At 38.8% G+C, this 25,968-nt stretch overlaps 2 protein-coding genes across 6 annotated transcripts; one reads left to right on the top strand and one right to left on the bottom strand.

Annotated features, from left to right (window-relative positions):
• LOC308402348 (inhibin beta B chain) lies at positions 1-4,745 on the top strand. The gene is made up of 2 exons (XM_080891110.1): positions 1-704; positions 1,547-4,745. The coding sequence occupies exons 1-2, from the start codon at positions 362-364 to the stop codon at positions 2,326-2,328; spliced, it is 1,125 nt and encodes a 374-aa protein (XP_080747236.1). The 5' UTR covers positions 1-361; the 3' UTR covers positions 2,329-4,745.
• Positions 2,174-25,322, bottom strand: LOC308402349 (uncharacterized protein). 5 transcript variants are annotated; one of them, XR_013972737.1, is made up of 9 exons: positions 25,032-25,322; positions 20,848-21,053; positions 18,316-18,389; positions 14,399-14,538; positions 13,863-13,940; positions 12,521-12,589; positions 9,018-9,063; positions 5,515-5,625; positions 2,174-2,312 (listed from the first exon to the last, which is right to left on the bottom strand). XR_013972737.1 is itself a non-coding variant. In XM_080891111.1 (8 exons), the coding sequence occupies exons 4-7, from the start codon at positions 14,508-14,510 to the stop codon at positions 5,522-5,524; spliced, it is 363 nt and encodes a 120-aa protein (XP_080747237.1). In that variant the 5' UTR covers positions 14,511-14,538; positions 18,316-18,389; positions 20,848-21,053; positions 25,032-25,322; the 3' UTR covers positions 2,174-2,312; positions 5,515-5,521. The 5 variants fall into 5 exon arrangements, 3 of the variants coding, with proteins under 3 accessions (XP_080747237.1, XP_080747239.1, XP_080747238.1); XR_013972738.1 differs by having other exon boundaries at positions 8,931-9,063; XM_080891111.1 differs by lacking the exon at positions 9,018-9,063.
• Between the last annotated feature and the right edge of the window lie 646 nt (positions 25,323-25,968).

Genomic DNA, 25,968 nt, shown 5'->3' on the forward strand with positions numbered 1-25,968 from the left:
TTGCGTGCGTGTGTGTTGCGTGTGCCCGTGCGTGTGTTGTGAGAGAGGACAGAGGTGTTTTGCCAGTAATTTCCAAGCTTCCCGATGCGCTCATTGGTGCATCCTTCCAACGTGTCACCAGTTTTGGTGGATTACCCCAGATATCTTTACCATCAGGAGGGTGAAACATCACTCAGCTCCTCTCTTCACGAGCTACCAACAAGGACCTCTGACGTTCGGGAGACTTTCTTTCGCAAAGAACAACTCAGAAGGGGAAGGATTTGAAGATTTTTTTTATTGGTTTTCCAGTTTAGAAGTCTGGACGTTTATTAGTTACCTCAGTCCGAGTACAAATACGCAGTTATTTACTTCAAGATCGAAGATGGCCATGTCTTTGTCACTCTCAGCGTTCCTCCTGTTGGCACCGTTGCTGTTTAAGGGTCTCTGGGTCAGTGGCTCCCCGGGCTGCGCGTCTTGCAGGTTGTCAGCGATGGATAAGGACGCAGAGGAAAGGATGATGATAGAATTCGCCAAGCAGCAACTTTTGGACAAACTGCACCTGAAAGAGAAACCAAACATCACTCACACCGTGCCCCGGGTCGCGCTCCTCACGGCGCTGCGCAAACTTCACTCGGGGCGCGTCAGACAGGATGGTACCCTTGAACTAGAAAACAATATACCAACCAGAGATCAAGCCTATGAAATAGTGAGCTTTGCAGATATAAGTAAGTCTTGTATCCACTTTCTATGCTATAAAGCTGTTTTCGCATGGCATAATAACGCTACAGGAGAGCGCGTTGTGATTAATAAGGTCTCTTTTCCTGCGTAAGATATTAACATAAGGCTAGGGTTCCCTGAACTATTATATTGTAATATTAAGGATCCAAGTATCTGTCGTTACTTATGTGCAAAAAGGTTTGCTCCCCTTGGGCAAACTACATATTTTATTGCCTTTTAAAGTGGAAATACATGAACTGGTGGTAAGCAAGCTTTAAAAGGAATCTATCTTTCAGTGTTACATTGTTGCACTTTTAACAAGATTTACACGGGAAAGTAATAAAAAGTGAATTTACGTAATTTCGTGCAGGTTGTGGTGATAGGATTCTGATTTGGAGTTGGGTGGCAGACAAAGAGGACAAGAATGAATATGTAAATCAAAATCTGTATGAAGTGCATAGACAGCTTCTGCAAAGAGGAGTGCAAATGACTAAAAGCCCTCTCTCAGGTTTCTGTTGCTGGGGTCTCCAAAATCTGTTATACATATTCACAACATAAAATGCAACGGTGCATTTAAATTTGAAGAAGTCTGAAGATGGCTGCTTGCTCCAGGACTTGCATTTGGGTCTTTATATTTAAAATCAAATATACATGTAATCTGCCTAAACATTTAAATACAATATCCCTTGTGCTGTATTGTAGGAAAAGTTAACCATAAGGTAAAATGCTTAAAACAGTGAAAGAGGATTGTTACTTCCATTAATTTTATAAGGGTAAGAAAGGTGATGAGCTATGAAGTTTTTCCAAATATTAACATTGTGTGTTTTTCTTAATTGTCATTGTTTCATAGATGATGCAAACAGCAGTGACAAGGCAAGCGTTAGCCTTACCTTTCAGTTTCTGCAGGAACGTGGCCAAAGTATCCAGGTCCTCCAGTCCTCTTTGTGGATCTATGCCCGTGCCTCTGAGGACCCACAACGGAACTCTCGTCTCCTTGCCCAGGTTTTCCTCTCCGTAGATGGTGACATCTCAGGCTCTAATCGGACCTTGGTGATGGAAAAGATGTTGCACGTCAAGGAGAGTAACTGGCACACTTTCTCTGTCACCCACACCCTGCAAACCTTCTTGGACGGGGGCCAACATCGGCTGCAGCTGGAGGTCACCTGCGAAGAAGACGGACAGAACCTTTGCTCCCTAGATGGCTCTGCTGAAACCCCCTACCAGCCCTTCCTGGTGGCTCAGGTGCGTCTCCGTGATGACCACTCCAAGCATTTGCTCAGGAAGCGCTCAGTGCGTTGCGGTGACGATGTAACAGTCTGCTGCAAGAGAGACTTCTACATCAAGTTTAAAGACATCCAGTGGGATGAGTGGATCATTGCGCCTGAAGGCTACCATATGAACTACTGCATGGGACATTGCCCCCAACATCTGTCCGGTTCCCCAGGTATAGCATCCTCATTCCATGCCACTGTCTTCAGCCAACTCAAAGTCAATGGTATTAACACAGCTACAGCCTCATGTTGCGTTCCCACAGAGCGTCGACCACTCTCAATGGTTTACTTCAACTCTCAGCACAGCATTGTCAAAACAGATGTCCCTGACATGATAGTGGAGACCTGTGGATGCACATAAAAAATTGAGTATTACTATTAGTGGTATAATTAATTATTTTCTTGAGTGTATTGTAGACAAGTTGACTTAAAGAAACACAAATTTGACCAACTTTGGACAAACAACTTTTACACAGAGTACTTTAAAATGAGAAATGCCCACCCAAAAGACTTTTAAATTATCGACAGAGGATGTTACTAGACTATCTTTACAAATACAAACACGTTTGTTTTATAGCAGTTACTCAATAGGTGTGTTGTGTGTATTTTTGCATAAACGTACGAATTAACACTCTAGGTTTACATTAAGAAAATTATGGGCACAAAAAAGAATATTATGAGTATATAAGTATTATGTTCTAAAGAAATAGGTATTGATACAGTTTACTGCTTGTAGTAACTTTTAATTTATTTCTAAACTCTTGTAGTCAGTATTTAAAGAATCTCAAATGCATTTCAGTGCCTAGAGGTGAGCAAATACGCTAAGTCTGGATGCAGATACATTTATTCTTTTATACGTCAGAGACAAAAATCAAAGAGCAGCACTAAAATATGAAAGACTCAATAATAAAGTTTAGATTTCAATGCAAAAAAGTACAGTGAATACAAATGTACAGTAATGATATCAGGTTCCATTTTCAAACTTATATAAACCCATAAAGTCTTGCATTAATTAATTTTCACTTTTGTCGTTTGTACCTTACAACTTTTACTTTTCACATGCTGCCGGGATGAAGTTCAAAGATGCACTACATTTTTTTCCTAATTCATTGTATGTTTTATAGTCTGTTTTGTGTTATAATCAGTGTCCAAATGTAAAAAAAATCATATATATATTCTATACTTTCATTTTTACGTAACTATTTCTTTCATTGTAAATCTTCATCCACCTAAATGCTGCTGTTTTACAGAAATGCTTTCAAAGCAATGAAAAACTTTTAAAGCGTGCCTTTTTCTTTAACTTCTGATGACATTAAAGCAAATACATTTACATTCCACAAATACTTTGATCACATTGTGAGGCTGCGAGGGGAACAAGTTGTTGTTACAATGCAAGAAATCTGGACTGATTTCTGTCAAAGGGTACCCCATGCTGCATGTAGCTGGAATATGTTTAATCAGCATCTCCACTGTATTATTTACACAACCTGGCTTATCATTTGGGCAACTGTGGCTCAAACAGCATATGAATGCAAGGTTATTCTCAGCAATGTGAGCAAACATTTAGCTATTGCTTCAGTGTCAGGTGAAGGTTTGGAGGGTAGGTAGGTCAGTGAGCATGTGCTGCTGCACGCTGGCATTTTTAGCTCTCAAAGTCTAAAGATTGCAAAATTTCATGCTTTCCAGGTGGAGCCAGTCTTGTTTCTTTCATATGCTGGAAATATCGTACACGTGTCCCAGTAGCATAATTTACGCTTCATAATTTCACAATCTTTGCATAGCTGTATAGTTTTAACTGTATAGCAGAATGTCTATCGGAACATTACCAAGTAAAGCAAATGTTTACCGATTTCCATACTAAAATCACTTCACAGTTTAAATTTGGTGGGAAACGGTGCAAACTGAGATCTACTCAAGGAAGGGAAAAATGAAAACAGCAGTACAACAACGAGAAAGCAAAGGAGCTCAGCAATAGATTTTTTTTTTTAGTTTCCCCAACTTTGAACCTGGAAGAGTGTTAATAAATTAATGTCTATCAATACATCACATTTTTATTTTTAGAGATGATACCCAGGGTTTCTTTACTTCTACCTGTATTAACACTGTGTTCATCTTGGCTGTATTGATATACTATATGTCTTACGGACTTGGATTTTACAGCCATAATGCAAAGGAAACAACTGAAACAGTGCATGGGGGAATTTTTTTACCAAAGACCATAAAAACCCTTTTATTTTAATTTTGTGCTGATATTTGATAAACTATTTTCACCTCTCTCTCTCTTGCCTCTATGTGCTGCTCTTGTATTAAAGCAATTTACTTTACACCTGTGTGAAATAATTATAAAACTGTTGTATTTTAATATTATGATTGATATTGTAGGCACTTCTTGTCCAAGACTCAATGTGACATTGAAGTGCCATTGCAACATATCTTATTAAGCACTTTATCACCCTACTGTATTTTAGAGTGTGCTGACAGTTCTATTACTGCACTTAATGCATCAGGTTGGCATTACCTGAAATACCTAAAAGCGGGCCTACAGAAAGAAAATGTCAATTTTCAAAGTTCTAGTTGTTTTTAAAAGTGTGTGTGTGTGTGTGTGTGTGTGTGTGTGTGTGTGTGTGTGTGTGTGTGTGTGTGTACTTATGGAGCATTCACAGAATGCAAGAATTTGAATTCTGTTTCAATTGAAATTTGTAATCGTTGTTATTTTTGTATCATATTATTTTGTTTTATGTAAATGAAAAATTTGTAAGAGCAAATACAATTCAGAAAAGTCAGTGTGTGATAAAATGTCATGATTCTATTTTTAATTAATAAATAAATCTATATTTTAAACAGACTAAATTGCTTCATTGTATTTTATTGTATAAATGGCATTTTATTGTATGTGTCAATAATATAAGCCACAACACACTGCAGTGTACAGCAAAAGCAGTACTGGTTATTAGGTAAATTAAGCCAACTGTAGCAGCAAAATGTAAGTACAGTACTGTGCAACAGCCTTGTGTCATGGTCCTGGGTCGGTGACCCAGCGCTTTTAGTTTGTTATCATTTTCTAGATGATGATTGTTTAAGTTCTGTGTTATTTTCGATCTGCCTCTGAGTCTGCGTCTGTATCTGTCTGTCTATGGTGTCTCCCCATCTGTTTGTGAATCTGTCTGTTTAGTTCAATGTCTTGTCTGGTTCCATGTATCTGAGTTTCCTGTTTTATTGTGAAGGTCCGTGTCGTATGTGAGTGTGATCAGTTTACGTTTCCCCTGTCCCGTCAGCCCAGATTCCTCCCAGCTGTGTTGCCCTCCTGTCTCTCATCCCCTGATTACTGGTGTGTGTATTTAAGCCCTGTGTGTTCTCCTGCCTGTTGCCGGTTCGTCTGTGTAACTCTGCGTCAGTCTGTGTTCCTCGGTGTCCTGCTCGTCTCTCTGCCTCTCTTCCCTTTTTTGTTTCATCTCAGGTTTGTCATTTAGCTTTCCCAGTTCAGGTCTTTAGTTTTGTCTTCCCTCTTGCCTGTTTTGCCTTCTCACCACTGTGTAAATAAACTCACCGGCATCTCATCCACTGCCTGCATCTTGGGTCCTTCTTCTAACTCCACACGGCTCGCCTCGGCAGCCGTGACACCTTGAGCCCATCTTTCCTCCCATTGCTTTAGTTGAATCTATAAAAATAACAAAGATAAAACAGACTTAAAAAGAGTATTTTTGCACCAACAAGCTGATTCCCAAAGACCTGTTAGATCAAACCTTGGCATATCTCAGCATGGTATGTAGTGTGTTCTTAAAATAAATCTGATGAAACTGAACAAATCAAAGACAAAACAATAAGTGGCAAACTTAAAAAAAAAAGGCATCCACAGCAGATGATCAGTTTCTGAATATCATGTTAACAAAGACGGGAAAGAATCCAGCAAAAACCTGAAACAGAACCCAGTTGAGAAACAAGTCACCTGCAGTGTAACCACATTTGTACTGTCTAAGAGGCAAAGGGTGTGTTTACTCATTCAAACAGTAAAAGTGGCTTTATGGACTGTCTGTGTTTGCTGTGTAAACAGTTGTCTTTTTCTCCTGGCATGCTGTCATTTTCACATCATACATTAGCAACTGGGATAGATCTGAATCTAAATCTTACACATCTCAGTAGAAATAATATTTAAAAATATTAAATGATCTATATTTAAATTTCAAAAAGAGCAATAATGGAAAGAATCTGCATCCTGATTTTTACATTATCAATCCAGTGGAATAAAATCACAGTCACAGCCCAGTACAGCTGCGCTGTAACAATTTATAAGCACAGTTTTTATATCAAGAACATTAAAAGATTATAAATAATAAACATTTTTCATGTTTTGTAACCACCACAGAGCAAATGTCCAAAAGATCAATTATCAGACTCCATGACTTGTACCATGATATGCTTTCCTGCCAAAATCTGCCAACTCCCCCTGTACAATCAACAGTGATGCTGATGTTACACCATCCAAAATGGACTATAATCAGTGTCTGCGTTTAACCTGGCACTAAAATCGTGTTAGATGATAGCGGTTGTTTATTTAAATTTCTGTTACTGGACTAAAAGGTCGCTTTCATCTCTATTAACAGAAGATCGAAGAATTCCTGGCTAAACTGAGTTGTTGGTCTCTGTGAAAGAAACATTAGCAAAAAACGAGGGGAAAACCAAACAGACTAATTATTGTGTTTTGTATCACAAAGCCCAAGTCCATGTTACCTTCATGTGATGCTGTTCCATCTATATTTAATGCTAGGTATACCATGTTGGTGTCGCAATGCTTTTGATGCAGTCTCATCTATCTCCTGCGTAAGACCTTTATTAGACCGGCTTATTTTTCTGCACAGACTCTGTTATAGTTTTCTTTCAATCCTTAGTGTATAAAGTATGCACATTTTGACAGTTCAGGAGTTTGAACTACAATGTGTGTGAGAGATAAGATTTTTGCAGGTGAATGAGAACATAAAGGAACACAGATAAGAAGTATAGCGTAGGGTGTGGGGTGCATTTGTCCCGAACAGGTTTTGTATCACATTACAGTAAACAGTTAAATTTGTGAATAGATGCAAATTTAAATGAGATTCTATTAACTATTACTGCCTCGAGTCAGCGATGGACAGTGAACTAAAATAAACTGATAAATATTGTGTGAAATTAATGTTAGTACTACATGGTACTTAAAATCCTGATCATCAACAAAGCAAAAGTAAGTAGCGCAACAGAAGCTAATTGCTTATAGTCAACGTGAGCTGCAGTGCAGACTACCTGATACGATGCACACTAGTCAGGTGCCACCACCTTCGAGGTGCACATTTAAATATCTGATGGCTAATGAACTGAAGAAGAAAAATCGTACAGCTCTCAATGAAGTAAGCAACTATTGTGTCACCTGCTAAATTTTGCAATAAAAACCAATCGGCATTAGCCACTAAAACATTTTTTAGAAGTAAGACGTATGATGTACAGTTTTTCTTGATTGACTTGACTGCTGCATGACAGCAAACTCCACATTTTCCAAACAGTTAACACACAGACCTAAACAGAGGCTTTCATTGTCAAAGTGGCATGTTTTGTTTGCATAAGGCTCTAACCGTGCCAAAACATTTGAAATATGAAACAAAAGGAAATGTTGCCTCCAAATAAAATAGCTTGCAAACACGTGTATGAGCTCTTCCAGTCAGTCATTACACAATGGACAGCAAAATACAAAACACAGCACTCAGTGCAAATCAGTGCACCATTGCTTGTCAATGTAGCCCATTACATAGCCTCCGTGTTATCTTTCCACATGTGTTATCTTTCCCCATGTGTTATCTTTCCACATGTGTCAAATTTGGCTTCTTGCAATGAGTTGGACTGAAATAAATAAATGTGTGCTTTCTGTTTGGTTACCATAGCTAAAACAGTGGGGGTTGGACTGCTTGAATGACATCTGTGTCAATCCATTGAGAAAAGGTTAACACTTTTCCAAAAGGTGTCTTCTGCTCTGATGAGATAGTGATGATAAAAACTGAGTGGATCCCAGTTTCCTTAGGCAGGTGAAAGCAATCAAGAAAAACTGTAATATGGATGGGCAGCAGTAAATTGACACCATAGATTTCCACAGTAGTACAACCATCTGGCTAAGACTGGAAGTCCCGTTCATGCAGATATATAACACCATACCCCCCCCCCCCCCGGACCTCTAGGGCAGGGGTGGGCAATCTCAGTCCACGAGGGCCGGTGTCCCTGCAGGTTTTAGATGTGTCCTCAAACCAACACAGCTGATTTAAATGGCTAAATTAGCTCCTCAACATGTCCTGAAGTTCTCCAGAGGCCTGGTAACGAACTAATCATGTGATTCAGGTGTGTTGACCCAGGGTGAGATCTAAAACCTGCAGGACACCGGCCCTCGTGGACTGAGATTGCCCACCCCTGCTCTAGGGGGTGTCATGTGATGCACTGCAAAAGAGCTGAAGTCCCGTGGCTTAAGTGCGGGGCCTACATAGATTGGACTTGTTTCGGCCCATCCCATCAATGCATGATTAGTCAGGAATCTGAGGTATTTAGAAGTTGGATTAATGCCCTCACCTCTGTAATGTCTTCTTTAAGCATTTAATAGCAGTGTTTAGAGAGAGGCGAGATGTATTGTCTTGGTGGGAAAGGCATCAAAGCAAGGCGTTGCAATGAGAGGGTGTGCTTGGTCTGCACAATGTTTAGTTGCATGCTACATTTCAAAGAAAATATCAACATGAAGACCAACCCTAGCATAACACTTTAATGAGATGTTAAGAATTAGATACTGGTTTCTGCAGGTGTTGTCTGAATTTTATGAGCCTGGTTTGAATTGCAGAAAACTTTTTGTTTAGTTTTTTTCACAGTCTTGAAGTTTAAAATTAAAGGACTAAGGATGACACTTGCAAAGATATGCAGTTAGTGGGGTTAGGTTAATTGGTCATTCTAAATTGCCCATACGTGTGAATGTGGGTGTGAATCTGATGGTTGTCTGTCTCTAAGTGTTGGCCCTGCGACAGACTGGCGACCGGTCCAGGGTGTACCCACCTCTCGCCCTATGGTAGCTGGGATAAGCTCCAGCGCCCACGCGACCCTGTAAAGGATAGGTGGAAGAGAATGGATGGATAGATGGTAAAAAAAATGCACTTTGCAAGCAGAGAGCTCTTCTTTCCTGTAACAAGAAAAGAGGCCTCTTGCCTGTGTTTGAAGAAGAACATAGATAACGCCTTAGTCTGTGGCTGCACGTGTGATGGTTTTAGAGGATAACCATGAGGACAGTTTGATGTTAACATGTGAGGTGAGCAGGTGAGTACTCTCTAACACCAGGAAGTGGCTGCATTAGCACTGCTCATGAAACAAAGATTTGACCTACTCTGGGAAAAGCAAAAGCCTACTGACTCACTGATACACTGACACGCTGACCCACAGACCCACTGTTTGCTGTTTGCCACTAAGTCCCTAATCCTTTACTCCACTCACAATCCCGAAAATCCTCTAGGGAGGGTTAAGGTGTCCGTCAGACTTGTTCCCCCCACCCCCCGCAGTGTCATGACAGGACAAGACGGTAAGAAACTCTCCCACACACTGTCCTTTCTCCCAGCAGACTTTCAGGCAAACAGTAAACAACACTCAGACATCTACTCACAGTAATGATCGCACCATATACTAACTATGCTTTGACACACTGTTTTACTGTCCATTCTAAGATTCTTGAAGGAAAGTGTCTGATTTATTTGACCTGACTTGTCAAATCAAATCTTTAAAGAGGTCAGATTTAATTTTGCAATATGACACTGGCCGGCTGACTAATAGTGCAATTTATTATTTCAGGTATTTCATTCTTTTGTACATGTACGTACATGTCTTGGTAATTGCTGATACTTATTAAACAGCAATATCAAAACTTGACTTAAAAATAAAAGTGAGCATTAACATGTCCAATGGGTATACAAGCTGTAAAAGGACAGAGTACAAAAACATCTTATTACTTGTCAAATCTGTTTTGTAAATCTGTTTTTTTGCATTCAACTGAAGTTATATCTTGATAGTCATTTTAGATGGGCCTGTGTCTTCTGTGTTGCCTGTGTACTTCAATGTACAAGTACAATGTACAGAGCACTCAAATAACTCCTAAATCCACAGGATGATCCCATTACATCAGGCCTAGTTACCTCTTTTATCTCTATGTGTTACATCAGTGTGTTACATTACTTTGACTTGTTGGGCACAGTCAAAGAGGTCATTCGACAAAAGTTTTCTCTGAATAAATTAAATTAAAAAATTAAAGATCATTTAATCGATCATGCCATCCCATTTATAATAGATAAAAAGAAGCAGAAATGCTGTCACATTAATAGGTCACATAAAAAGACTGTAGCTGTTCAAAAGTCTTGGACCAATTTAGTATTTCGGTGTGTTTGGAACGTCACTGTTTTTTGTTTTTCTTCTTCTTTTTAGCGGGGTCATACTAACTTAGAGAAAGTAATGGGTCACACACTGGATTATCTTTTCTAAAAGTCATTAGAGGTTAGAGTGCAGAAGAGATCCACCTGAAATTTTATATAAACATTTAAGTTAGCCTACATCATGCATCAGCTGTCTTATTTGCACCACTCCATATGACACATAACAATGCAGCAATACAGACTCACTACATTTCATTATCTTAACTGCCTATCAGGGTTGCTTTCAGACGGGTACTGGTGAGCTGGAGCCTACCCCAGCTGTTACAGGGCAAGAGCTGGGATGAAGGGACTATGGGATAGACTCAAAATATTTATACCTGAAAATGCTAACTTAAGTATTTTAATTACATGTAAATTTAAACATAATTTTGTTTCATAAGTACAACGTAAAATGTTAAATTTATTAGTAGGGATGGGTACCGGTATCGGTTCTGACATAAACGGTAGTAACCAGACCGAAAAGCAGGGCACATTTCGGTGCTTTTTTTTCCTGAGCTGTGATACACTTTAGATTGTAGCCAATCATTTTACGTTTCCGAGGATAGTAGGCGGGTCCAGGTACGTACGTTCTTTTAGAGCAGAGCTACAGATTAAAAACGCCCAAGGCGAAGCGGTCAAAAGTCTGGCTGTACTTCACAGCAAAATATGCAAACTCAGCAGCAACAAGTGCTTTAAGCTGATACTGTGATACTGTCAAAGGAGGTAACACCTCGAATGTGATGAAACACCTGGCGACGCATAGAGGTTTTTTTAAAAGCCGAAAAATGCGCCGTATTTGATAGCTTGCTGCGAGACCTCACACCGTGCACATCTACTGCGGGTGTGGTGCCTGTTATCAGACCCGGAGTTAGCAACATCCCCCAAGAACCCGAAGAGGAGAGTCCTGGCCCCTAGCCCTGCCAGTGTAGCAGAAATGATGATGATGGCCGCAGCATCATCTACTCTGCGTGAGTAGCTTAATGTTGTTCGGGTGCAATTTACGTTGAGTAGGCTAACCACGTTATTAAATTAATGCATCTAAGGTGAACTAGCAAACACCGTCGTAGTTACATGCGGCTGTCTTCTTGTTTGATGGCAGATACTCCCTTCACCCTGGCCAAAAAGGCTAAAATGACCAAAGAAAAAGTGGAAAACAGTTAAACATGAGAGGTTTTTGGACAAAGTTTGTGTTTTTTCCATTGTTTAAGCACTGCTTCCAGCCAAGAGTGATACCATATATGCCCCATAGCTGCAGAAAAGGCTAACATTGTTATCTTTTTACAAAAAAACAGCTGAACATGAGAGGTTTTTGGACCAATTTTGTGTTCTCCATTCTTTAAGCACCCGTTTGAGCACCGTTTGAGCACCGGCACCGTTTCAAAAGTACTGGTTTGGCACCGGTATCGGATAAAACCTAAACGATACCCATCCCTATTTATTAGAACTGTATAAAAGAAATTTACTTGGTTGATATACATTCAGTTTACATCAGGCATATTTTCCTCAATGATTAGTTATGTAAATAAACAGACCTTCAATTTGATATATTTCAGATATATTTTACTCATGATTATTGCTTCATGCTTAGGAAGGCCAAGAACCATTTTTGGAGTGCATTTCGTCCAAGTATGTCCTAACAAAAGTAGAAAATCTGTCAGATAATGAGGCATAATGAGCACACAGTGTGATAACGTCATAGACTACAGGCCTCCCGAAAGACCACAAAAAAGGGTCACAGAACTTCAAAATAAAAAAATGCAAAATGTGTTGTTTTTGTATTAAAATGGGTTGCAGAAATGGCACAATCTTAATTTTGTTGCTACTAGTAACCTAAAGAAGAAAACTACTAATTTAAGATTAACAAATCTTAAATTGATTTCTTAAATACCAAATTATTCCAAAACATTTTTAAAATTTCATATAAAATGTGTGATCATTTAAAAGTTCCAACAAATTAACTGGAAGTTTTTTCGCTGGCATAGTTCCACTGTTTGCAAAAGTCAACATCAGACACAAACTTTCACTCTTGGTGGCGTTGTTTAAGTGATGAGTCTGAGGGTCATTCATTCAGATATACTACAGAAATCCAATTAAGTCAACCCCTACTTTGCTGTGATCGTGCTCTTCCCTCTGTCACGTTTCCGCCAAGAGTCAAAAAGTCCAACGTACTGAACTCTGCACAAACAAAACAATAACAGGAGAAGAGGTCTGACTTATTACACACAACAAAGCCTTTATTTAGAGCTACATTTTACACAAATTCAATTAACTAATTATTAAGAATTAATATTTATGAGGTATTCTCTTTCAAATCTTTGAGGGAGCAGATTAATAAAAATATTATACCTGGAATCAGAAATAAGTGCAACCTCTCGCTTTGCAATGTTCTAAAATTGGCCCCAATTAGAAGAACAGATATGACTGGAGGGAATACTATCTGCTATAAGTGTTATTTAAAGTTTGGTCAGGAGAGGGCACTAGACTTGTTGTTTGTTTGTATGCGTCAGTAAGCAGTACTGGCAATGAAGATGGGAGCTAAATCTACAGCTATTCAAGGCATTCCTTAAAAACGCTCCTTGTAATGTTGTGATTAAGTTCTACCCTGATGCCAAACACAGCTGGGACCACAGAAGAACACTGGATGGGAAACATTTTATGCATCTTCTTTAGAAAAATGTTGCCGAGTCTCTGCTGTAAAGGAATCCAGTACACTATTAAGGAAAGACACCCAGCACCTGAACCATATTCCACGGAATTGCACAACTACCCAAAGGACACAGCTATTTCAGTCCTCGTTTCAAATGTTAGCATTTATTTTTTGTTAATTATAGGGTGGAAAACACACACAAGGTTACTTCTAGATGTCTGACTTCTGACAATGTAATGAGCATATCACTGTAATGTGTCTGGGCATGCCAAAGTAGGATTTTTCTAGTTAACTTTAGTTTTATGAGCGATTAGGCAGCAGTGTCTGCAATACAAGCCTTTGCTTGTTGGTAAAAAAAAACAAATGCACTATCGGAGAAGTAACATTTCCTTAATCAAAGAGGTAAATCAGAAGCGCTGATGCCTTGCAAACACTTGGGATGTTTACTGTCCAGTTTGCATGGTGCAAATGGTTTTTTAGAGCAGAATGCAGCAAGATGTCAGTGTGACATAGAGGCTGATGTGATTTTGGGGGCACTAAAAACCTAGGCCTAAGACAAAAGATGCAGGAGTTCACCAGAACACTGCTTTTTTCCCTTGCCAGAAAGGTCTCTATAAGCCTTCTCTCCAGCTACAATAGAAGGATAATAGGCGCTAAGCCTGAAGCAAATCAGTGTGTGTGCCAAAATTTCTTGTCTAAACATATTTAAATGGGCACATTATAAATGTCTATCAGTGATATCAGTGCTATTCTTTGTACCTATCAACAAGAAACATGTCTATACTTCCTAAAGACACTTACCTGACAGCTTACATTTTTGACCACAAAGACCACCCAACATCAAGACAGCACCACGTTGTCGACCATCTTTGGCATCATCTAAAGTTGAAATAACATGAGATGCATTGATACAAACAAACACTGTACAGATATGTGGATAAAAAGTAACAGATGTACTCATGTGTTTCCTCAGCCACACATGAAAGCCACTTAGAGACAATTTAATGATGATGCATAAAAATGTGTCAAGACCTAGGCTCAAATACTACCTCAAACACAAATGTGAAAAACATGACAAGTGCTGAAAGTGGTCCTGACATATGGGCTGTTTACAGTTTAGTAAGCAAGAATGTCATTGTCAACAAGAAAAAAGGTCATGGATGTTGGGTGCCCTTGTTTGTGTCTGTTGTCTCTTCAGCTGAATAGCTATGAATCTTGGCCGTGCTGACCACTTACGCATTTTGCAGTGTATGCAAACTCTTTGTAACATAGTAACTAACACTTCAAATGACATGACTGACACACAACCTTCAACATAAATATATTCTTTCACATACCTTGCTTGAACATTTCTTGCTTGAGACTTTTGGAAGCACCTTTCTTGTCAACATGTACACGGGATGTGGGGGTACAGGTAGAACCTTGGAAAATGGTTCCAGAGACAGCCATCAACAGTTTCCCAGACTAGTTTGAGACACTGCAACAACCAAAATGAGAAAGTCGTAAACATGCATTACAGACTTGCCCCTCAACCCAGACAGAAAGAAGAGTTTGAGATACTGCAGCTGAGGAATGACATTCCTGATGCATCTCAAACATCTTTGCCCATTTCTGCCATGGACCGCCACAAATGTGGTCTGAATACTGCCAGGGGAACTTATTTACATCACAAATAGTTACAAGCCAAATGGCTTCCCTCAGTTCTTCCCAATCTCATGCCAATATTTTCTCTATCGTGTGTCTGAGTCATTTGAATGTGGGCACAGCAGATCTCAGGTAAGTGTACCTGGAATAAGCCCTAATGAGCAAGCCAGTTGGTAACACCCAGCAGCCCCTTTGGGAGTAACTAAATACAGGTCAACAACAGTGCTCTGGTGAAGACCAAATGTCTTTGACCAAAGCCAAAATATGAAACTTGTCAGCTGTTCCTCATGGTTTGTGTAAGTGCTGCCGGTCTACCTTTGGGCATTCAACACCGGAACTATAAGACTTTGGTTTAGAACAGAAGATCAACCTCCTGGAAATGAATGTAACGGAAAAGCAGATCCTTCTCAGAGAATAAATTCGGTCAGCAACCATTTTTTGCACATTCTACAAAGTTAGGTGACAGTGTTAATAGCTAGTGAAACTAATGTGGCCCTCTGGCTTACATTGGATCAATGAACAAACATTTATTTTGGCTCCTCACCAAATGGAACATCTCTTTCTCGGCAGGTACATTCAGTTGCTGACAACTCATTGGCACAAGAATAAACAATATTTCTGCCACTAATCTTTTCTTTTAAGATTTTTGACAAAAAAAGGTGACAAGAGAACAATAACATGTTTGAACATAAAACCTGGACCATAATGTGCCTTCTCCAGAATAGACTGAAATACCTGCTTTATGTGACTTGACAGCAAAACACACCATGAATATAATGATAATTAGATTAATCCCAAATTTCAAACATCTACCAAATATACAGATAACTTTACCAAATTATACTGCAGTGTATCAAGTCCTACTAACATGCCCAGTCTCCTGAATTGCTGTGGAACCTCTACAAATTGTTGGTGCATTTCATTTTTTAAACCAGGGGTCTTTAACTAAAATGAGCTGTGGGCCACTTTAGTGTTCAAGTAGTACAAACAACAACAACAACAAACAAACAAACAAGAAAACACCCACAAATATTTCCAGAAATGTAGTGTTTTGTTTGTTTTTTCACATTTCAAATATTGTATAACAAGACAAAACTGCAAATGTGAAAGCAATTTTTTTTCTCACTCTTAACTAACTGAAGCCTTTCATTGAACTGCAAATTAAACAAACTGGTACTCTCTTTCTGGCCGAACACGTGGCAGCACTTCTGCTATAATTTTCTTTGTATTAAACAAAATAAAAATGCAGATATAAGTGTACACATTAGTTTTTGACACGTAAATATACGGGCCACAAGTAGGGGTGATGTGGGCCGCAAGTGGCCCTCGGGCCGCGCGTTTGAGACCCCTGTTTTAAACTTTTGATTCCACTACAAACGGATCATTTAACCTGCAACTCCTAGTTTGGCCTCTGGGGACAGCGGAAAACAGCAATTAAAACACTGATACACTAATATTGATGCATCACCTTTAGTTGAAATGATGACAACAGCTCATTTTAAAGTGAATCAAGGCAATGATCAGCTTTAGCATTCGTTTAGAGTCATATCTCAGTGTGTCTTTAAAGTGTAAGTCAAGCTTTCACTTTACATTTCACTTTGCTGATTCTAGATTGGAACAGCTCTGCTGCAGCTAAATGGATCAGCTGTGGACTAGGCTGATGCACATGACCACCTAAAGGAAACAGTGAAGTAAATGCAGACAAAAGTTCTGATTAGGAAAACGGCAATGAAAATTGTGAAAGAGTAAAGAAAATGTTTACAATTTCAGTATATATACAGTATGTGGCCAGTGGGAAGTGTAAAAGTCTTTTATATATACATATATATATATATATATATAATGTGTACTTTATGAGCACACCTCTGCCTAGTCCTGTCCTGTCTCACTTGGATGACTGGTTGACTATTAACTCAGATAATGTAATAACCATTCACAGCAGTGATGTCCTCCAGGCTCCAGGAGTCCAGGTCATCCTGTCTCGCTCCAGATTTGGCTCCTGAGCTGCTTAATGGTCACTGAGTTTTACTGGTATTTAGTCATAATTAGGTTTATGGTACTTAGTTTTTGAGGAAATCTGCCTACCATGGCTGAAATGAGAGCTGTACAAGTGAATGAAAGTAAATGTTGTGTGACAGAAAGCAAAAACACTGTGAGAAAGGCACCATTAATTTCTACAGACCTGAGGAGAACTGTAGAGTTGAATGATTATTCACTGTGGGTGTCTCGAGACACTACCCCTACAGTGTTCCTGATCCATTGTTTTCATGATCCATTGTTAGTGTAAACATACTGATTGATCATGTTTTAAGTATCCTAGTGTTTATTCCATGTACAACCACTACTGTTTAGTTTATAATAACAAGAAAAGAACATCAGTAAGAGGTCAAACTGTGACCACAGGATCCCCCAAAGAGTGTTGCTGTTGGAAAATACATAAATGCTCTTACTTTATTAAGAACATTTTTCATGGGCAGAGACAACTGTATAAAAACTCAACTTGAGAAACTGGGAAAACAGCAAAGTCGGAGAAATGATTGACTTTGTGTCATTTTCAGCCGGAGCTTGAGCTGTGTGTGGTGGTCTTCCACAATGAGTTTTTGATACAGCCATCAGAGGGAGCCAAACTCATCACTGTTTTATTCTAAACACAACGAATGAAAAATATGTGGGAAAACGTAATTGTGGAGAAAAAAAATCCCACCTTTTTCAGATTCTGAATGAAACTTTTCAAATACATCTTCAGATTAAGAATCTTCTACGATTCTGTAAAGCAGGTGGGTTGTGAGAAAGTGTTTCAATGAGGACAGGGGCTGCTGTATTTAAGTAGTCTGTGATCCAGCAGGAACTTGCATCAGCACAGCTCAGGGAATTAATGTCACAGTCCTCACTGTTTCACCTTAACCCACACTCAGGTCTTACCACACTCAGTTTCCTGTGGAGACCTAATTCTGTCAGATACAACTAAACAGAATCCATCCAATCAAGTTCTTGTACACAAGCTTCTCAGGTGTGTATCGTCACAGCTTAAAGATAAGTAAATAAGTAAATGGCGCAGTTTGTTGGTGAAATATTAAAAACAAAGCCATTTACTTGGGTAAATTAGGTCAGTACGTTTTAAACTGAAAGACACAAAATGTAATACAAGAGCAAAGCAGGCTCCTTTCTTTGATCTTCTTTAACTGATTACATTGAAAACACAGATGCAGCTACTCATGCTAAATGTGGATATTATCCTTTCACTTAGCTGCTACATCCAAGCATCTACCCATGCTCATATCCATCCACCCATTTTCTTCTACCTATCCAAATCAGGGGCGTTGGAGCTTATAACAGCTCTCATATGGTGAAAGACGGGGTAGAGAAGTCTGTCACAGGGTGATTTAGTTGATAGACCTTGGAAAAATGAAAAGTTCATTACAAATCTTTATGTGGAGCAGCACAGTGGTGTGGTGGTTAGTACTGTTACCTCACAGCAAGAAAGTCCTGAACTCCAAACTAGTATCTGGCTGGGTTTTTTCTGCATGGGTCTGTGTGGGACTGAACTGGATTTGCAGAAAAAAAATCAATAGATGGAAGTTTTTTATGTGACATTTGAATCCATACATACCCATCCCACAACATAAAGTGTCATCAGATTTCCTCTCCTGATTCATAACTGGTGGAACTTGTAGATCTGCAACACTGAAACATAACAGTTCAACATTTGACTGAACATGCGACACAACGGCTGTAAATATTTTTAGTAATTTCACAAAATTGTGGGTTAAGCAGCATATCTGAAGTTCTCTTTGTCATCTCATTCATTGAGGTAAGGGGGGAATGTAATCATCCATTGGGTCACTTAAGATAAGTGATAAAAGCATACAGTGTGTTTTATGCACAAATTAAAAATATTAGGAATATAGGGAGCATATGTACACAAGTTATACCTTATCCTACTAAATGATATCACCCTCCATATTTTTATAGATTTGCAAGTGTAAATGGTGTGTATAGGACATTCTTGGTGTTTCCCGGTGTTTTGGTTTGCCCCGTTTTCATCTTTTATAATGCTGCCCTCTGGTGACCGTCAGTCAAATAAGAGAAAAAGTCTTCGTTTTCAAAGTGAAATGTCTCATAAAGGGAAAAAATGAAAACATTTCACACTTCATCATTATCACTGTTTACAAAATGATTTAGTTTCATTTAATTAATCTACATTTGAATAGTGAAATAATTTAAATTTAAATTGTTTTCATTTACTGTTATTTAGATTCATATTATTTAGTAACAACATTTATATGAAGAAATATACTTCACATAGCAAGAAAGAAAAGAACTGTTTATTATAATATATATAAACTGCATATTCATATAATGATGTGCTGTCCTTGTTTTATCTATTTAATATCAGTTTTTCATTTGCAACCTTTATCAAAATCAGAGTAAAGTAAAAATAAAGTTATTAAACTTTTGAAGTTTTAGTAATTAAACACAAAAATACCACAAATAATTCAAATAACGCAAATAATAAAATGTCTTCATTGAATTTGTTTAAATTGTTTTTCAGTTTATTGAAAATGCATTTAAACAGGTACTTTGCGTTAGTGTCTAATGACTAGTTAGCTAATGACTATCAGCCAGTGCTGTAAAATGTTTATCATCCACGCCTCCATGACTTCATGTTCTTACTTGATCTGCTATATTATGTATTCATTACTCTGTAAGCAGAGTTCCCTTTGTTGTATATTAAAATCTACTGTTAGATAGATTAGGTTGATAGAGATATAGGCAGTAGCAAAACACTGTAGACCTCAGATAAAAGAAAACCAAACCAAAATTAAAACAGAAATCTTCAGCATATTATTTTTGTATGCAATTCTAACAAAAAACAACAAAACCTAAATAATATAGGTGATACAAATTGGGAAGATTTGGCTAAATTGCAGAAAACACATTTATCATTTAGTTTAAATAACTAATACATCTCGAATACTCTGCTGTATCTTTTATGACAAACACACACACACACACACACACACACACACACACACACACACACACACACACACACACACACACACACACACACACACACACACACACACACTGGCCTTGCAGCTGCAGTCAAAGAGACTTTGGCTGTTGCATTGGCTTCTTTGTAAAACCATACCTGGGGAGGCGTTTCCTGATTATTAACTTTAGATCATTTATACCTGAAATAAAAATCTGATTCCAAACTCTGATGCCGATCTCCAGCTCGCACCGTGCACAAGCTGGACTGTAACATAAACTTGTCCTCCCACTGTCCCAGAGGTGATCCCAGCCTTACTCTGGGAGTAACTGGCTGACTGAGGATGTTTGTCAGCCAATGTGTCTAACCTGAGCCTTGTTGGCTAAAAGCTCGTGTTCATGTGCAAGCATGTGTTTAGTCTTTCTTTTCTCTTCTACCCACCTGGCATGGTCTTCTTTGTGTTTGCATATTTACAACAGACTCCTGATGATGCTGACTTCTACATAGTTTATACTTGTTTACAGTTTATTATACTTTTAATCAATTCATAATTTTATTTGATTTATATATTTATATCCCATGTTGACTTCATACATTTCTGTGATCATTTGTGATGAATTGTCTAGAAGGAGCTACAGAGGGGTTTAACAGGTATACTAGTCTAACAATAATAATAATAATCTATGCATGTCAAAACACTTGGTTTAAGATTCATCCCTTTCTAGACAACAAGATGATATTTAATCAATGCAAAACTCTAACTGTATTCACTGTACTTAAATAAGCCCATTTAAACATGGTTTTATTAGTATTCATGCATGTAAAATATTTGCACTGATGTTTCGGATAAACTGACTAATTGATTGGTCTCTGTTTAATAAAAACTGATCATATATATATATATTTGGAATTGACAAATCAGCTGAACAAATGCATTAAAGAAATGTTGTAAAACAGAGAACAATGGCATTTTTCTGCACTCCAGTGGAACTACTGTTGCTATTTAATCTATGCAGTAATAAATGCTGCAGATTTGACGGCAAACGTGGTCCCTGTTGTTAATATGCATTGTAAAAACCACTACACTAAATTCACCAGCCATTAGATCTCTTGATAAACACTGCAAGACCTCTGTGCAGCACTTACCTCTTCCACTGCAGTGACTGAAGGCATACTGTTCCTCCTCTCATGTTGCTTATCCCCTGCAGTCCTTCTTCTCCAGTTTCCCCCTCTCCAGTGTGCAAGGGCCTGGTGCAGACACAGTGCACCCTTATATGCACTACCTGCATAGCTGCAGTACTGTCAGCCCGGGACCCCGGGCCAATGGGAATAAAACATGTGCAAAGGACCATCTGCAATGGAAAACGAAATCCTGTAAAAGATTTGGTGGATTTTGCAGCACGGGGTAATGGCGTCCAGCTGCCTTGGGTCTTAGTGACAGATGCTTTCTCTCCCTCTCACTTGGCTAACATGCATGCTTCTCTGTTTCCTCCAGTGAGCTTAAATACTTAAACGGCTTCATTCAAGATGCTCCTTAACTCTGCACACATACAGCACTTTCTTTAACCTTCAACACACATTACAATAAAGATGTACTTTATGATGTAATTAATTTAGTAGTGTTTGCACTTCATGCTTCATGCTATGTGCATATTCTCATTCATATATATAAAGATATATAGATAGGTATAGATATATGTAGATATAAATATATTACACAATAATAGATGATCAAGTAAACCTAAATATCTCAGTCACGCATGTAATTATGATCCACCAAACTGTATCTATTGATTAAGGACAGTGAAAGACTTTAACAGACTAACGTCAGGTTTCAAGAAAACAACCTGATCAGTGAAGCAGCATCGTATTTACAGCTCTCAGTAGTCACCTGAACTGAAATGCCATAGCTGAAAGCTTCTTCTGTACCTACACCACAGTACCAACATTGTTTCTAATCCATCTGTTGATGTAAGCTCTATATGAGCTTTGAAGGCAGGCATCTGTAATTTTAATCCCTGTCCCATACACATTTCTTTTTCAGCCAAATTTGGGAACTTGTTGGGGTCGGTTCTATTACAAATCTCAGCTAGACTGCCTCTCTGAAGACATTGTATCATGCTATATTACACCCATTTCCATAATGTTACATGCAAAAGGTTAAAGGGTCAACAGACTATGTCCTTAAGGTTGCAAAGTCTACCAGTGTCATACTAATGTATATTTTCAGGGTTCATCCAGCTGTCAGAGAATAGCTTTGTATTAGGTTATCTATGTAGTACTATTCACTTATTTTGACTTGTTTGTCAGATTAACACAATGCAGATACACAAACACGTTATTAAGACATCTCAAAAATACTTTTCTAAAGTGCGTCTGTGATTTGTCTTGTTTTTCAGTGACTCACAGTGAGTGATTCAGTAAGACAAGATTTACTTCTTCACTTTTAATCCCATCCATTGATAATCTCAAGTGAAGGCAGTGTTGGATTCTCCCTACAATCAGATTAAGCATATGGCTCCAGCATCTGTGAGCTAATTTACAGCCAAGCGTTCCCTGCTTGGCTGCTACAGCAGCAGATATGTTAGGACTTAAGCCGACAACTCTCATTGACAAAATCTGATTTAACCGCTGGCCGTATGCTGTCAAAGGATGCCGGGCTGGTACGGGTCACCAACTGTTCAGACTTTGACTCAGCTTTCATTGTTTCCTCACAATAAAAATGCAGTTATTTCCTCAGACAGGCAGAAAGAGCTGCTATCAGTGATATGCTCAACAGTGATCCACCAGCCTGAAAGGTAATGTATAATCAGTTGAATAAACATTTTAACTTAAAATTTTCTCTTATAATTACTACTTCTAGATTATTTTCTACCAGTGTATTGTAAATTGTGTCTCTTACATCATCAGCTGCAAAATGTATGTAAGTTGGAACACTGTGCAAATTGTTGGTCTGGACTATGATCCAAGTGGTTTTAGCTATTAAAGATACTCTCTAGCTTTTAGTCCCGTTTTTCAGTTTAATCATTTTTTTTTCACCACGTACAAAAGACAAGTTATTAATATGAAGGCCGATGTGGGTTATCCTGTGAAACTAGTCTAGTCGAATGCTGTAACCATGTATGTTTCTTAGCTTCCATGTGTTGGTGGTTAAGGTTTTAGGAACTCAAACACAGAGAAGCATTGACATAATGTATAATGTATGACCGTTAACAATACAAACCGCAAGAAACACAAGCTTTTATCCAACCTTAGGACGACCTTAAATGTCATGTTACTCAGCTACAGATACTTTATGATTCAGGGAGTAAGCACTCTTTGAAGTGGCATTAATCATAGAGATGCTCTAGCAGAGTAAGAGTCCAGTACAAGTGTCCGTGGATCATTTGGACTTTGATATGACAACACACAGCGTAAAGGTTTCTCAGTGACTGACCATTACTGACCTTTTCTGATAGCCAGATTATTAAAACAGCATCTTGAGGTCTACCAACAAGCATGAAAGTAAAGCCAGACTTTCTACTTCACTGTAAGCATGTAATGTCCAGAAATATTCAATGAAACTTTTAACCTGATAATTACGTGACTGAAGGTGCTGGAATTTCACCACTTTCAGGGAAGTAACAACAATTTTTACTTTAAAATTTACAGCTTTGTTCTTTTGATTGGTTTTTAAAGTGGGGGCATTTCTGCATACAACGACACGATGATATCACAGATATTTATCACCAAACTCTCCCTTTCAGCTCCATGCAGACCTCAATCATCCTTGTGCTTTCCTGTCTTACAGGAAAATGGTAAATATTGGCTTTATTAAATATTACTTAGATATATCATAATTGATTTATCACATAAATGCTGTTAATGCAATCTGTATGACAAAACTTTATGAATGAATACATGGACTGAGTGTGGCAGGACAACATGCTGTAGTTTGGGGACAAAATGCTAACCATGCACACCGTCTTCTGGCTCAACATCAAAGTTCTCATTTTGTACAGTGTGCAGACAGAAACATGCCAGTGTCGTTTATACGCACAGAAACTGTGAAAGCAGTTCGTGCTCACAGCTGAAATAATACTAACTGATTCCAGGTTTTCTGCATGTCAAACTGTTTCCTTAAACAAAACTTTTTCTATCCACCGATAAGCTCATTATAGATTAAAATCATTGGAGACTTGGCATGTCTCTACAAGGTGGGGTGAAGGAGGACCTGTTTTGCTAAAATTCTTCTACCTGAAAATACTTTAACAAAAACATCATATTGTCAGGTGCTGTTAGAGCTCACCTGGTTGAATAGGTGACCCCCGTATGTCAGGGACTATTGCAGGGTTTGAGTTTACCCCCAGAACATTTCCTGCATGTCATTCTGTTGACTCTCTCATTACTTTCCTGTTTAGCCTTTTAAATTACTCTGTGTAATAAAGGCTGAGACACATAAAGTTAAAATAAATAAAGGAATTAGATCACCAGAAGAATTGGTGGGGTTTCAGTTGAACATCGATGAGGGGCACACTAAATTTTGCACATTATGATTATTTTTTGTATATGAGCTCATGGTGGAAATTGTTTCATTTACTGACAGGAAAATACAAAAATTCAACATATGCAAGCATCCTAATGCAGTGAAGCTCATAAATAGTTATTATTTTTCATACAGGGATACTTCTCTGCCTTTTGCTTGGGAAATTAACCTACATACATGTGCATGTCTCACCTGGTCACCTGGTAAGAAATTAACCGATCAGCTCCTGGACTTTTTAAATCTTTTTTTGCATCATAGGTTTTCTTTTTTATAACCTTTTATGTCATGAATACACTAATCCCTCATCTCTTTTGGAGGAGACATTTAGGAATCATGTTCATCTCATCCATTAATCCAGACTGAAAACAACAAGAAGAGACAACACAATGTGTAAATAAGCAAAGTAGCAATATTTTCAGAGAAAATATCCCAACATCTGCCTGCATATGTATGTTACCAAAATGCTACTGCTGCTGCTGAATGAGATCACAGAACTGTGTGTGTATGTGTGTGCGTGTGTTTGTGGCGAGAATGACTAAGTAAAAAGAGCCGCTCAGAGATGAGTAATGTTATTGTACCTCTGACCAGGAACCAGCTGACACTAAATGAATCCAGGACCTGCCAAAGTTGTGCCAATTTTTGTGCGCATAACTTGCATGGATAAAAAAGAAAATGCGCAAAAAAACTCCGTATTATAACGCATGTGTGACTCTTTTTGCATATCCCCGACATAATAATCTTGGCTTATTTGTGTTTCTAATGTCCTCCAGATTTTCTTAGAGAACAGTAATGAAAGAACGTGGACCTGTTCCTGCTCCCAGCAGACTGGACTCCAGTCCAGGTTTTGGCCTTTACTGGCAAGGCGCAGCAATCTGCAGCATCCCCACACGAAGCCAGCCACACACGCTGTCCGAGAAGCTGCTACGAAGTTACACCAGTAGGGTTGCCAACCGTCCCTTAAAAAACGGAATCGTCCCGTATTTCGAAACAAAAGTACACGTCCCGTATTGAGCTAATAAGGGACGCACTTTGTCCCGTAATACAGTGAGAATCAAAAGTAGTCTATAACTTTTAATGGAATTAACACTTTGTTTGAAAACATAATTCCCAGCCCCTCTCCTGCTTTGTGACCAATGAGCTGACAGCACACTTACGAGTATGACAATTCAGATTACCGCTCATCTCATTGGTCAAGGAAAGGTCGCTTACGGAGAAAATACCGGAAGACAACAGATGACCACAACAAGAAGCATGGCCAACAGGGGAACAAACGCCGACACTGCGGTGCAAGTCTCGCACGACAGTACACCTAAAGCTGGGCAAACACTGCGATTTTTTCAGTCACGTTATTCAGCTCCTGCTCAAACTGCACGATTGACTCGCAGGGGTTAGAAGTTGGTAGGTCACGATGCAGGTCTCACACTATACCGCCCGATGCTCTGATGCGACCTGAGTGCTCACACTGTGCCTCCATAACATGAAGGTTATAACAGAAAATCTGTCGCGCTCTCTCTCTCCGTCTTTCACTCACTCACACAGACACACCACCACCATCAACTTTGCTAAATTGCTAATGAAAAACATTGATCGGGCAGCTGTGACTGAGCAGCAATGTAAATCCAACTATTTTCATGGCTGTGTGCCTCCATTGCTTGTGTCCAGATCACACGCTGCACAGCCGTGCTGCTCCATCTTTTACACCAACGTTTACGTGTTTGCGCGCGAGCAGTGTGAGCGGCTGT

This window comes from Rhamphochromis sp. 'chilingali', assembly GCF_963969265.1.
Source record: "Rhamphochromis sp. 'chilingali' genome assembly, chromosome: 9".
NCBI classification, from domain to species: Eukaryota; Metazoa; Chordata; class Actinopteri; order Cichliformes; family Cichlidae; genus Rhamphochromis; species Rhamphochromis sp. 'chilingali'.